We start from the raw sequence: 12,178 nt of genomic DNA on the forward strand, positions 1-12,178 counted from the left end.
TTAGGGTCTGGGCACACCAGTCGCTGCCGTTACAGTCGTTAGCCAAGGTCCCGCCCCCTCCCTCTGTCCAATCCCGACTGCTCCCTTGGGCGGGGGTGTGGTCATGCGGCCAGGCCAACTTAGGAGGAGGCCACGCCTCGCCCCCAGCTCACGGAGTGGCGTCACTTCCGGCGTGTGCGTCTGGCGTCCGCTCGCCGTGGGATGGCGGCTCTGAGGAGCTGGCTGTCGCGGAGCGTAATTTCCCTTTTCAGGTACCACTGCGGTCGGGCAGAAGGGTGGGAGGGCAGGACGCGAGGCCGGGAGGGGACGCAGAGAGTACTATGGCCGGGACCGCAGCTGACCTTGCTGGAGCGCTCTCTCCCGGGCCGAGTGGTCCGCGGCGTCCCGCCCCTCGGAGGTGTGAGGACGCCGCGCCACTGCCCCTGGCCGGAGGCCTTTCGTCCCCGCGGCTTGGCTGCCCTTTGTTTCTCACACGCGGCTTTTCCGTTTTTCCACCCGCCGAAACCGAGTACCCCCATCCTTGGGCTGTCGTCTTGGGCGGCTTGGCCGACCCACAGCACCTCTTGGCCCACCTACGTCACTGGGATGAGTTGGGGTACAGGGCTGCGCAGGCGGAAGATGAAAGAGGAGGATTCCCGAGCGCAGAAGGGGCCCTTGCCGCACCCAGGGGCTCCAGGTGTGGTCCAGCGGGGACCGTCAGACTCCTTGAAACCTCGGTCAGAGGTCCAGAGCTAACTCCTGCCCGCAGAAGGGTTTGTTTTGGCCTGAGGTTTTTAAAAATTTGAGACCTACTTTAAACCTGCACAGCTGATAACATGTTACACTGTAAAACCATTGGGCCCGCATTTTCTCACGGCCGCGGTGCCCCGGAGCTAGGTGGCAGTTGCCCCCCTGAGCGAGTCAGGGGCTATCCAGTCCACCACACTCCCCACTGAGCTCTGCCATCTGGAAGACTGACCCTACATCTTCATTTAAGCTCCTCCTTGACTCGATCTTGAGTTTACAAACTCTAAAAATAAATTGAAGCGACTGTTACAGATTGGTGGCTGTGCCTTGCTAAATTTGATTTGTTTTTAGGTACAGACAGTGTGTTCCTGTTGTGGCTGACTTTAAAAAGCGCTGTTTCTCAGAATTGATAAGACCATGGCACAAAACTTTGGCAGTTGGATTTGGTGTAACCCTGTGTGCAATTCCTATCGTACAGGTAAAATACTACCGTGTCACTCCATTTTTTGTTTTTGTTTTTGTTTTTGTCTTAGTGTATTGTGTCCTCTTGAAGTCTCAGTGGGCAATGGACAAGCTTTAGTTTGACCCAGTGCTCCCATCCCCCACATGGGGTACAGTTTGTATTGTATTAGCATATTTTTATGACTGAGCAAATACATTAATATTGCCATTTGTATCACCCTATTCAGTAGGAACGGTATGTCAAGTTAGTTAAGTTGTATTAAAAAAAGAAGAGGGAATAAGAGCATATTACATACAGTCTATCAACAAAACAGTCTGTCATTCAACAGAAGTTTATTGAGCAACTCTTATATGCCATACACTGGAAATATAAAAGCAAAACAGAGTTTGTGCTCTTATAAAACTTACATCCTGGGGGAAAAAAGGGAAGAAAATAAACAAATATAAAGTGCCAGGTGATGAAAAGTGTTTGTAGAAAACAAACAGGGTAAGAGAATAGGGAGGGCTGGGAGGGAGTTGTTTTGGATTGGGTGGGCCTGTAGGACTATCTGATAAAGTGGTGGTTAAGTAGATGTCAGAATGATCTGAGAGAGTGAGCCATGGTCTTATCTTGAAGATAGGCAGAAAGAAAGGCTTGGAAGCAGGGTGTGCCTGATATATGTGATGAACAGCAAGGAGGTTAATGTGGCTGAAGTAGAATGAGGAAGAGAGAGTAATAGAGGCCAGAGTTAGCTAGACTCAAATTGTGTTTTGTCATTTTAGATCATTGTAAGGCTTTCAGTTTTATTCTAAAAAGATAGCCACAGAGGATTTTAGTCACAAGACTCTTCTGAGCTCATGTAAGTTTTTGAATGGTGCTGTGTGGATGTGGATCTAGGAAAACTAATAGGACATTGTTGCTGTAGTCCAGGCTTGGATTAGGCAGGCAGCAAGTGTAACTGGGGAGAAGTGGGCCAAATGTGGTCAGTGGTTGTGGAATATATTCCAAGGCTTTTAAAAAGCCTAAGTAACTGAAAGAATGGAGTTGCCATTTACTGGAGTGGAGGGGAGTAGGTTTTGGGAGGAGAAAATCAAGGTTCAGTTTTAGAAATGACAGTCTGAAATGCCTAGTGACATCTAGATATGTCTAGTAGACATCTAGGTAGATTTAATTAGGTGATATGAAAATGGTACCTTATTTTTAAAAATCACTGTTTATGTGCTTTATGGGGAACAGCTAAATATAAAACAGCAAATCCCATTTTGGCAAAATACATGTGTTTATCACAGAAGAGATTAATTTCATTTATGACAGGTATTTTTAGCATCTTCAGAGGCTTATGATCCCACACCTTTTTGTGCCTTACCCTCAGCACCATCTCTGCACTCGGATGAATCAGTGACCCTAAAACCCTTACTTGAACACCAGGCCATTTTCAGCCACAATTAGTACAGCCTTCTTTCTTCCTTCAAAAGAGTATTTTGGGTTTGGTCCTTTCTCAGTTGATAAACCTTTTTTAGGCCCTAGTTAGCTCTGTTCCGAGCCACATGACAGGAGCCTGTAGCCATTGTCCTGTAGGACAGTGGTTCTTCAGAACCTGCAATGGCTCTCCATTATGTGTTACAGAACTAAAATCCACCAGCTTTCCCTGCACTCCAGTGCCCTGCCCGGGTCCATCATCCTGTGCCATCCATTTTACCAAGGCTGAATTCCCGATGGTCCCCTGCATGCAAAAAATACTCTTTTCCTGGTTGTTTCCTCTTCCCCAGAGTGCCTGACTGTTCACATCCTAGCTGTCTTCAGGCCCAAGTCCAACCTCTCTTTAAAGCCTTTCCTAGTTCCTGGCCAACAGCCATCTCCCTTTTTCGGACCACTTACATATATTGATACTTGGTGATAATCCGTTTGGCACTCTTCTAAGTCAGCAGACTATAAAGGAAAGTGTACTTTGGAGATGGTGGCTTGAGGTGTAGGTGTGTATCTTTTGGGGAACATTAGTAACTACTTTGAGCTTCTATTTCATCATCTGTAAAAAAAAGTGATAAGACCTGGACTGTTGTGAGGAATGAATGAAAATGCATTGCAAAATGTATGGCATTATGAAAATAGAAGTGATCAGAATAAGTCAAAATCAGCTACTCATGAACAGAGATAATACCATTCTTTCCTTTCCAGCTCCTCAGTGCAAAATACATAATGAGTACTTAATAATTATTTGGTAGATTGAAGTATAACTGTGGTAAATAAATTTTTTCATTTGTTCATATATCAAAGATATTTCTTCACTGCTGCTTTCAACAGGCAGTGATTCTGTGTTGTCTATAATCTTAAGTAGCAAAAACAAGACAAATGATAAGAATTGGTTTCTTTGTTACTTCTGATACAGCAAATGCTCTGCTGAGGAAGAAAAAGGCAGAGTCAGGGATGACCCATCATTACAGTTGCCAATAATATTTAATCAAGGTAGACATGTTCCTTTAACTCTTCAGATAGTTATATTGGCCTTTTTTAAGGCCAATCAGCTGAGGTTAGAGTGAAGAGTCCCTGTTACCACCTCCCCTCCCCAAGACTGTACTGCTCATTCTGCTCAGAATTGCCCTCCCTCATCCACCTAGTTACTTTCTTAGACTCAGCTTTATCAACTCTGTAAAGCTTTTCTAAGCTATTCCTATTCAAGATAGAAGTGATTGCTCCCTTATGTGTGTACCTATTACAGCCCATACAGACTCCTGCCACAGCTTCCATGATATTTGACTGCAAGTTTTCTGTTAACCTCAGCTCCTCCCCCTCCCTGAAATCCTTGAGGGCAGAGAATATATCTTATCTTTATATCCCAAGCATCTGGCACTATGGTAATGAGTTAATAACTTCACAAAACTTGTTATAATTACTAGCCTTTTATATGAAGAAATACTTTGATTTTCGGAGCAGAGAATAGGGAATAAAAGTAGATGGAAAGCATACAGTAGAATTATTTCCATTGTATTGTGTTAAATAATATTTTCTTTTTAGTCTATATTTTGGCTAACACAGAAGCATAGTGTTGCAGTGTGAGAATTGTTTGTCACTTGGCTTTCTATGATGAAGTTCTCAGCCCTAGCTTTAGGTTAAAAATTGAGTGCAAATGCTTGTCTTTCAGAAATCAGAGCCTCATTCTCTTAGTAACGATGCCCTGATGAGGAGGGCTGTGTCTTTGGTGACAGATAGCACCTCTACCTTTCTCTCTCAGACCACATATGCATTGATTGAAGCAGTCACTGAATACACTAAGGTAAGTGTCCTCTTGTTAAATCTTGATCATCTAAACCAGGGTTTAGTAAACTATGACTCAGACCAAATCTAGTCTGATGCTTGTTTTTGTAGTTTTGCTGGAACATGGCCATACTCGTTTGTTTATGTATTGTGGCTACTTTCCTGAGTTACATAGCTGCAATAGAGACTGTAGGACTCACAAGGTCTAAAATATTTACTGGCCCTTTACAAAAAATGTTGACTGAACCTTGGTCTAAAAGTCAAGGGACTTTTCCCAGGAAACCTTTTTAAAAGAAAATCTTAAATAGCAGCCCAGCAGGTAAGACAGGGTACTGGGTTGATGTGGTTCATTTAGGGGTATAAAGGGGTCCAAAGTCTACTATCAGCAGTCCCAGGGCCTTCTCTGTGAGGACAGTTTGAAAACCACTTATATGAATTAGTAGATGGATAACCAAAAAGATTTTTATGTGTATTTTACTTTTATTTTTCCAGCAGCTTTTGTCTTAGCCTTCTGAGTTTCCCCTCTATATCACATTCTTCTTCTGTCTGGATTGCTTACAAGCTTTTAAAAACACAGAAACTGACAGGTAGAGATACTAATGTCCCAAAATAATGGCTTTACCTCATAGAGTAGTGCTATTTCAGTGAGGCAGAGGACTGAAGAGCCAGTTTGTAATGGGACTTCATCTCCTTGAGGTTGCCTTACTAATCCTAATATTCCTGACTTACTCAGGTTTATTTATTCTGTATTTGTAGGCTGTTTATACCTTAATTTCTTTGTACCGACAATATACAAGTTTACTTGGGAAAATGAATTCACAGGAGGAAGATGAAGTGTGGCAGGTGATCATTGGAGCCAGAGTTGAGGTAAGTAGAGTCATTAGGCATTTCAATATTGGTGCTCCTACCTCAGTAAGGTATATAAATTGCTGCAGTAAGGTGTCTAACCAGGAACCATCCTCTAAATCTGTTTTAAATAAGTCCCTTTAAATGTGCTCCATCTCTTCATGTTGTCTGAAGTGCTTTATTTTACAGATGACCTCAAAACAACAAGAATACTTGAAGCTGGAAACCACCTGGATGACTGCAGTTGGTCTTTCAGAGATGGCAGCAGAAGCTGCATACCAGACTGGTAGGTGAAAGTTTCTAATCTGAAGATGCCATTTGAGTTTTCATCTAGCTGTAAAATGAGATTTAAATGGTCTAAGGCCCATTGTATTGTAGAGCTAACTTGTGAGAACATGTTCCCATTTCCAAAAGTTAAACCAATAATTTATTTGCACAACAGAAAATATAAGTCCCCTGTAGACAAGACCAGTAGAAACTGGGTTATCAGGCTAGAATAAAACTACTATGAATTTAAAAAAATAATTGTTTCCAAATAGTTATAAATTACCTGGGTCATCAAAAAAATGGAATGTTTGACTAGTCACTGAATGACACAGTTGGATGGGACTTGAGATCATCAATCTATATGAACCTTTTTGTAAAGATGGAGAAAAGGACAAATAGGTACCATTTGTTTATATCAGTGTTTATGGTAAACAGTTTATAGGCACTTTAAAAGAGCAATTACTACCATTCCCACTTTACAGGTGAAGAAACTGGAGGGCAGGGCTAAGTAATTCACTGTGGTGAGGTAAATAAGCAGCCAGACTGGGACTCAGCCAGGCAGATCAGATTCTAAAGCCTTTGTTCCTTGCCAAGACTTCATCCTTTGAGTCTTGGTGTCCAGTATAGAAAATGCAGTTATTCATTCACTAGGGTGTTTTTGGACATCACTCTCAAACCAGTGGGCTTGAGCTAAATGGTTTTTTAATTAAATGTATTCTGAGGAAAACCATAGTTTAACATCTTACCTGGATTGGTCCAAAAATAGAGAGCTCACAGAAATTAAAGTCTAGGACCAGCTCTTATTAAGAAACTGGCATGTTAAAATACTTTTGTATCCTTTTTAAGATTTGGTGGGCTAGAACCCCTAATCTGATACCCAAAAATAAAATATTTTTTAAATAAAAAAATAAAAGAGTTCTTAGTGACCAAAACCTGGGAATCAGGTTCTGAAAACAGGATTGGTCTGAATAAAGCAGCAGTAGACGTCTGCAAGTAGCATTAAAGTAGTGCTACACCAGAGGTGAGAGCAGGGTTTCCAGGTACAGTGAAAGGAAGATGTACTGAAGTCCTGCAGCAGGAACATCCCAGGCAGCCTTCACCACCTAGCTAGGCAGGCTTATATCTAGAAGAAGAGAGGAAAAGTAAAGTGTAAGCATTACCTGAAAAAACCCATTTTCCCAGAACTGATTGTTAGCTCTTTCAAGGTTCTGAACAGAATTTTTCAAAAAGACTCAGAATGTAAAATATATAAAAATCCTAAAAAACTGTAAGAAAAAATAGATTTACCTACGAAGGAAGTATACTCTGACATCTATCTTCTTATCAGCAATCCTAGAAACAAGGTGACATCAATAATCTAGAATTTTGTATCCAGCCAAATATCATTAAAATGTGAAAGATTTTCAGACATACAAAAACTCAAAGTTTACCTACTGCAAATGCTTTCTGGGACAGCTACTCTGAAGAAAATAAATTAGGAAGAAACAAAAGATAATAACAATGAACAGAATTTAGTAAAACTTGTCAGAAGTTCTGAGTGTTAAACTTTTAAATAAATCAGTTTGGGGGAAGAAGTGAAATCATGCTAAACTTTCTTACCTTCTTTTGGGAAGAAAAGATAGTGGCTTAACATTAGATATTGGTTACACCTAAAGAAGAATGGGGTGTCAAGGGACAAAGAAAATTTGATAAATTCATTAATAGGAAAAGTTTTAGCCTGCTAACTAGAAAATGCAAAATAAAACAGAGGAACAAGTTCAGACATAAGTAATCAAGATAACTTAAGAGTAAATGTACTAAATGATACTTTTAGATTGATTTAAAAGAATAATGCTAGCTAAAGCTGTTTACAGAGACATACCTAAAACAAAATAGCACAGGAAGGGTGAAAGTTATAAAAAGATAAACTGAACCATTATTAACAAAAGCTACTAGAGCAAAAAGGGAGAGAAAAATTAAGATTTCAGTCATGAAATATGTACCTAATAAAGCAAAAACTGAGATTTACAGAGAGAAATTGAGTTTCATTCACATCTCAGAGACTCACAGTTCAAGACCATAAAATTAAAGCTATTAAAGGGTTGGAACATGAAGGGCTGGAACAGAGTGATTTTTAAAAGCTTAACCAAATCTATATATTGAAAATAAAATTTTGCCATCCCGCAGAGAAAAAAAAAATAGTCTTAGAATGGGCATAAAAACTGATTTTGTGTCAGGTGACAGATTCAGCAAATTCCGTCACTCACTCCCCCCTTCCCTGTAAATCAAAATGGAAATTTAAAGATACCTAGAACTGTGATGGCAAGTGAAGTATATAGCAGACCCAAGGAGCTATAGATGAGGGAGCTCTTGTAAATAAAAAGGACAGGAGCCATGAATGATAGGTAATATTCACTGTACCCAAAAAATAAACTTTTAACCTAGTAAGTTAGAAATATTAAAAAGAAAGAGTTAATTGAAAAGGCAAGATCTGGTTCCTTTGAAAAGAACAAACAAGATTTGGCAAGTATGACTTCTTAGCAAAAGTAACACGAGAAAGGGCTATTATAGATAGGAAGGTTTTTTTAATTGTATAAGATATTATGATCTTAATATGAATATTGGCTCAAGAAGTAAAAAATCCAAATAAAAGACCATTAACCAAAGAAGTTAAAATGGTTCTCATTCTGTTCCCCCAGAATGAACACAAAGGCCGGACTGTTTGACAAGAGAGTTTTATCAAGTCTTCAAGAAACATAATCCCTATGTTATGAAGTATAATAGTACACAAAAAATGAGTACACACAAGCCTCCCAGATATTATAATTGTATAAAGCCAGCATATGTCTCATCCCAAACTGGACTAGCATCCAAACAAAAAAGCTGTAGGTCATTATTACTTATAATATACATGTAAGTCACACTTAGCCACTTATCCTCAAAATACAATAATTCAACATTGAATAAAACCTATCAACTTTATTCACTTCTTGAAATTATCTATCTATAGTAGGTTGAGGGGGAAAAGCTACCCATGTGATAGCAATATATGCCCAAGGATCCTTCAGTAAAATATAGTATCCGTTTATGATTTAAATCTAAGTACAACTATGAATAGAGTTTTCTTAACATGATAAAGGTAAAGTAATCCTTAATAGTGAAATGTAAGAAGTATTACCATCAAGGTCAGAAATAAGGGAAGGGTGCTGCTGTTCTCTACTACCTTTCAACATTGTACTGCTGAAGGGTCTCAAGCAGTAAACAGAAAAGAACCACCCAGATGTTCTATAGATGAACTGATGCTTGTGCATCTAGATGAATTACATTAGCAGCAGGTAAAAGGAATGAGATCTCAAAAACATTTCAAGCAAAAATACAATATTGTAAAACTACGTTTGATATCTTTTGTACCATTATGTAAATTTATATTAACTGAATATTTTTTTATGCATTCATGTATATATAGTCACATTTTAAAAGATGAGAAAGATGTCCTTTAAACTTCCAACCAAGGTTATCCCTGAAGATTGGGTAGGAAAGAGACCTTTAACAATTTTATTAGTGATCTCAATTTGTCAAAAAGAAATGTATTACTTGTTTTAAAAAAATCATGAAACATCTATCTCCTGAGTTGTGTAGTTGCAATAGCCATAAAGATGATTGTAGGGATTGCATTTTATAATTATTGTGTTAGCTGCTGTTAGCTGGAGAAAAATGCTTAGGTTTTGGCAATGAAATGTAAAATACAGACCTTGAATGTGGAGGTAGAGTGTTCTCTGCAGAGAAGAGGCTGGCAGGAAGGTTATGTAAAGTCTCCAAAGGGCCTCAGATGACAACCATGGAACCTTGTGACCCCAGGCTTTCCTTGTGTCCACTCAGCTTAATTGTCCCCTTCCGGCAGGAGCAGATCAGGCCTCTGTAACTGCCAGGAACCACATCCAGCTGGTGAAATCGCAGGTGCAGGAGGTGCGCCAGCTCTCCCAGAAAGCAGAAACCAAGTTGGCAGAAGCACAGACAGAAGAACTCCGTCAGAAAGCAAAGGAAGAAGGGAACGAGAGGACTGAGCCAGAGCAGGAGGCCTACCTGCGTGAAGATTGAGGGTCTGAGCTGCTGCCCCCATCTGCCCACTCAGTCTGGGGAAGCAAGGGCAGATGCCATCTGGGCCAGAGTCATCACAGCCTTCTCTACACAGAGGAGGCGGCATGTCCTGCCCAGTCTATCAGCCCAGAAGCCTTTGTGAGCCGTGAGCACTTGTCCCCTTTGCCCATGGTCTCAGGCTCCTGGCCCTGTAGAAGCCCACAGCCAGCTGGTGAGCCCCACACCCCGCTTATTAACACCTCACCCTGCTCAGCACAGCCACCCTCTCACCCTCCAGTTTTTATGTCTCCCACACAGAGCGTCTCATTAGCCTGGCCAAAGAGAGGTGTCCTTCTGCCATGCCCACCAGTTCATTAGCTGTTAAACCTGTTTCCAATCTTACATTTTCAGATACGATTTAGTATTTGCTCCCTTCACAAGGATGTGCATTTTGGGGGAAATGGGGAGCCTGTCCTGTTTGTAAGAATTATTTTTTTAAGTTTCTGATCTGGCCAAAAGCCCATTATTGAGCTGAATGCAGTGTGTGTACCTGGTGCTCTTAACAGGACATATTCCAACACATGCTTCTCGTTTCCTTATTTCAAATTTCTCTGCTGTATCTGAAATAATAATTTTTTGTATTAAAAAAAAATGTGACTGTCTTCTGGGAAAATGGCGGCTCCCGCCCACGCCCCAGAGTCCCCGCTGGCTGCGAATCTGGCTGGGGCTGCCGAGGAAGCCGAGTTCCCACCGCCTCGCCAGCTGCAGCCCCAGCGCAATGTCCTCGCTGCCCCGCGGCTTTGAGCCCCAAACTCCCGAGGACTTGGGGCCGCAGAGTTTGGCGGAGCTGCAGGAGATGTTGAAGCGCCAGGAGAGACTTTTGCGCAACGAAAAATTCATTTGCAAATTGCCCGACAAAGGTAAAAAGGTCTTAGGCTCTGTTGTCAAACTGAAAGCTGCCATTACAGAATGTGAAGAAGCTAGAGTAAAAAGTGAACTGTTTCATCCTGTTAGTGTAGACTGTAAGCTAAGGCAAAAAGCAATTGCAGTTATTGATGTGGACACGGATAAGGGCCAGAATTCTGACCAGATACTTGATACTTCATCACTAGTTCCCAGCTGTTCCTCCATAGATACCATCAAGTTATGTAAAGCAATTTCACAACAGGGACTTGTACATCCTATTCACAAAGGTGATGAAGAGGCTCCAGACATTGAGTACACAGTGAACAAGTGTCCAGCTTCCAGCAGCAGAACCAGTGTGCCTTCCTCATCTGAAGCCAGTGAGCGTCTCCCTCAGCATTGTGTTTCAAGTCAAGCAGAAGATAGTTCTAGCAGCTCTGACCACCTGTTTATTGATAGGTCACAAAGGATCACAGTTGCGGACCCAGATGAGCACCACTCACAAGAAAATACTGGTACTGAGAATGAGATAGGCTTTGGTAGTGGGACACAGAAGAAACCTCATTACATGGGAGTGCTAGAAATTCGAGCCCAAAACCCTGTGCCCCCACCACATAAATTTAAAACAAACGCATTACCTTCACAACAAAAGGATTCATTCAGTCACTGGCAGAGAGGAGGGCCCTCCGTTTCCTCAGTAGAAAGACAGCACAGGGACTAAGAAGCATCTTGATGATGTCACAGCAGCTCGGCTTATGCTGCTTCACCGTCTGCCTTCACAGCTCCTCTCCATAGAAGACTATTTGGCACTTCAGAAACAGCAGAAACAGAATTATGAGGAGATGCAAGACAAGCTTGCAGCACAAAAATTAGCAGAAAGACTGAATATTAAAATGCAGAGCTATGCTCCCGAAGGGGAGACTTGGAGGAAATACCACGAAGGGATGAAGATGATGATCCGTCCTCCGACGACGAATTCTGAAGTGGGCTTTGGGATAAGCTCCTACATCTGTGCCTGTTGAGATGTCATTATCTTAGATCAGACTTGCTAACAAGTATCAAGATCAGTGTCAGACATTGAGGGAAAGAATTTATAAGGTTATAAAAAAAGGTAGCTATAAAAGTAGCCCAGTTTGTCTTTCAGAAGATAACTGTGCTTGAAAAGTTTCATATTTGAATATTGTGTTTAGTCACGTATTAAAATTTCGCAGTATGTTGTGTGTTGGTCTGATACTTAGTATATAGTAGAGCACATTTTTTTCCTATAAACCAAATGGAAGCAGAGCAGTGCTGCTTTCCTTATTCTTATTACCTCTATCAAATAGCATTTATTACATCTTTCAGTGAAAAGCATTTAGTTGTCCCATGCACCACCTAAAGTGAATTAGGAAAATATAGTTCCCTCCTTGTCTGAGTAATGAAGGGTATTAGAGATTTTTGTGCATGTTTGCATCGGGTTATTGAGGTATTGGATGTGAACTGCTAAGGAAGACACTCAGAAAATGATTACGTGTTTGTTTCCTCCTGTCTTCCCCTTAGGAAGAATGTTATCTTTCTTTTGAGTAGGAACAGGAGTACTTTTAGTTGATGCTGGAGGGTGGACAGTCTTTCTAGATGATGAGATTGACTTGGGGTACTGTGAGGTATAGAAAAAAATCTGAGATGACTGATGTAGGTGAAGGGAGA

At 41.1% G+C, this 12,178-nt stretch overlaps 1 protein-coding gene, 1 long non-coding RNA gene and 1 pseudogene across 8 annotated transcripts; 2 read left to right on the forward strand and 1 right to left on the reverse strand.

The window, feature by feature from the left end:
- The first annotated feature begins 99 nt into the window (after positions 1 to 99).
- DIABLO (diablo IAP-binding mitochondrial protein) lies at positions 100 to 10,173 on the forward strand. Of its 5 annotated transcripts, none has more exons than XM_017649338.3 (6): positions 100 to 251; positions 1,078 to 1,204; positions 4,308 to 4,439; positions 5,177 to 5,287; positions 5,456 to 5,552; positions 9,414 to 10,173. In XM_017649338.3, the coding sequence occupies exons 1-6, from the start codon at positions 202 to 204 to the stop codon at positions 9,608 to 9,610; spliced, it is 714 nt and encodes a 237-aa protein (XP_017504827.2). In that variant the 5' UTR covers positions 100 to 201; the 3' UTR covers positions 9,611 to 10,173. The 5 variants fall into 5 exon arrangements, with proteins under 5 accessions (XP_017504827.2, XP_036870338.1, XP_017504828.2 ...); XM_037014443.2 differs by having other exon boundaries at positions 9,420 to 10,173; XM_017649339.3 differs by having other exon boundaries at positions 5,243 to 5,287.
- Positions 6,340 to 9,407, reverse strand: LOC118971683 (uncharacterized). 3 transcript variants are annotated; one of them, XR_001851483.3, is made up of 5 exons: positions 9,264 to 9,407; positions 7,133 to 7,182; positions 6,964 to 6,993; positions 6,821 to 6,865; positions 6,340 to 6,656 (listed from the first exon to the last, which is right to left on the reverse strand). It is a non-coding gene; the product is annotated as an uncharacterized lncRNA (long non-coding RNA). The 3 variants fall into 3 exon arrangements; XR_012125918.1 differs by lacking the exon at positions 9,264 to 9,407 and having other exon boundaries at positions 6,968 to 7,607; XR_012125917.1 differs by lacking the exon at positions 9,264 to 9,407 and having other exon boundaries at positions 6,964 to 7,607.
- Positions 10,125 to 11,705, forward strand: LOC108390390 (DNA-directed RNA polymerase II subunit GRINL1A pseudogene; annotated as a pseudogene).
- The last annotated feature ends 473 nt before the right edge of the window (positions 11,706 to 12,178 follow it).

This window comes from Manis javanica, chromosome 15 (assembly GCF_040802235.1).
Source record: "Manis javanica isolate MJ-LG chromosome 15, MJ_LKY, whole genome shotgun sequence".
In the NCBI taxonomy this organism is placed as follows: Eukaryota; Metazoa; Chordata; class Mammalia; order Pholidota; family Manidae; genus Manis; species Manis javanica.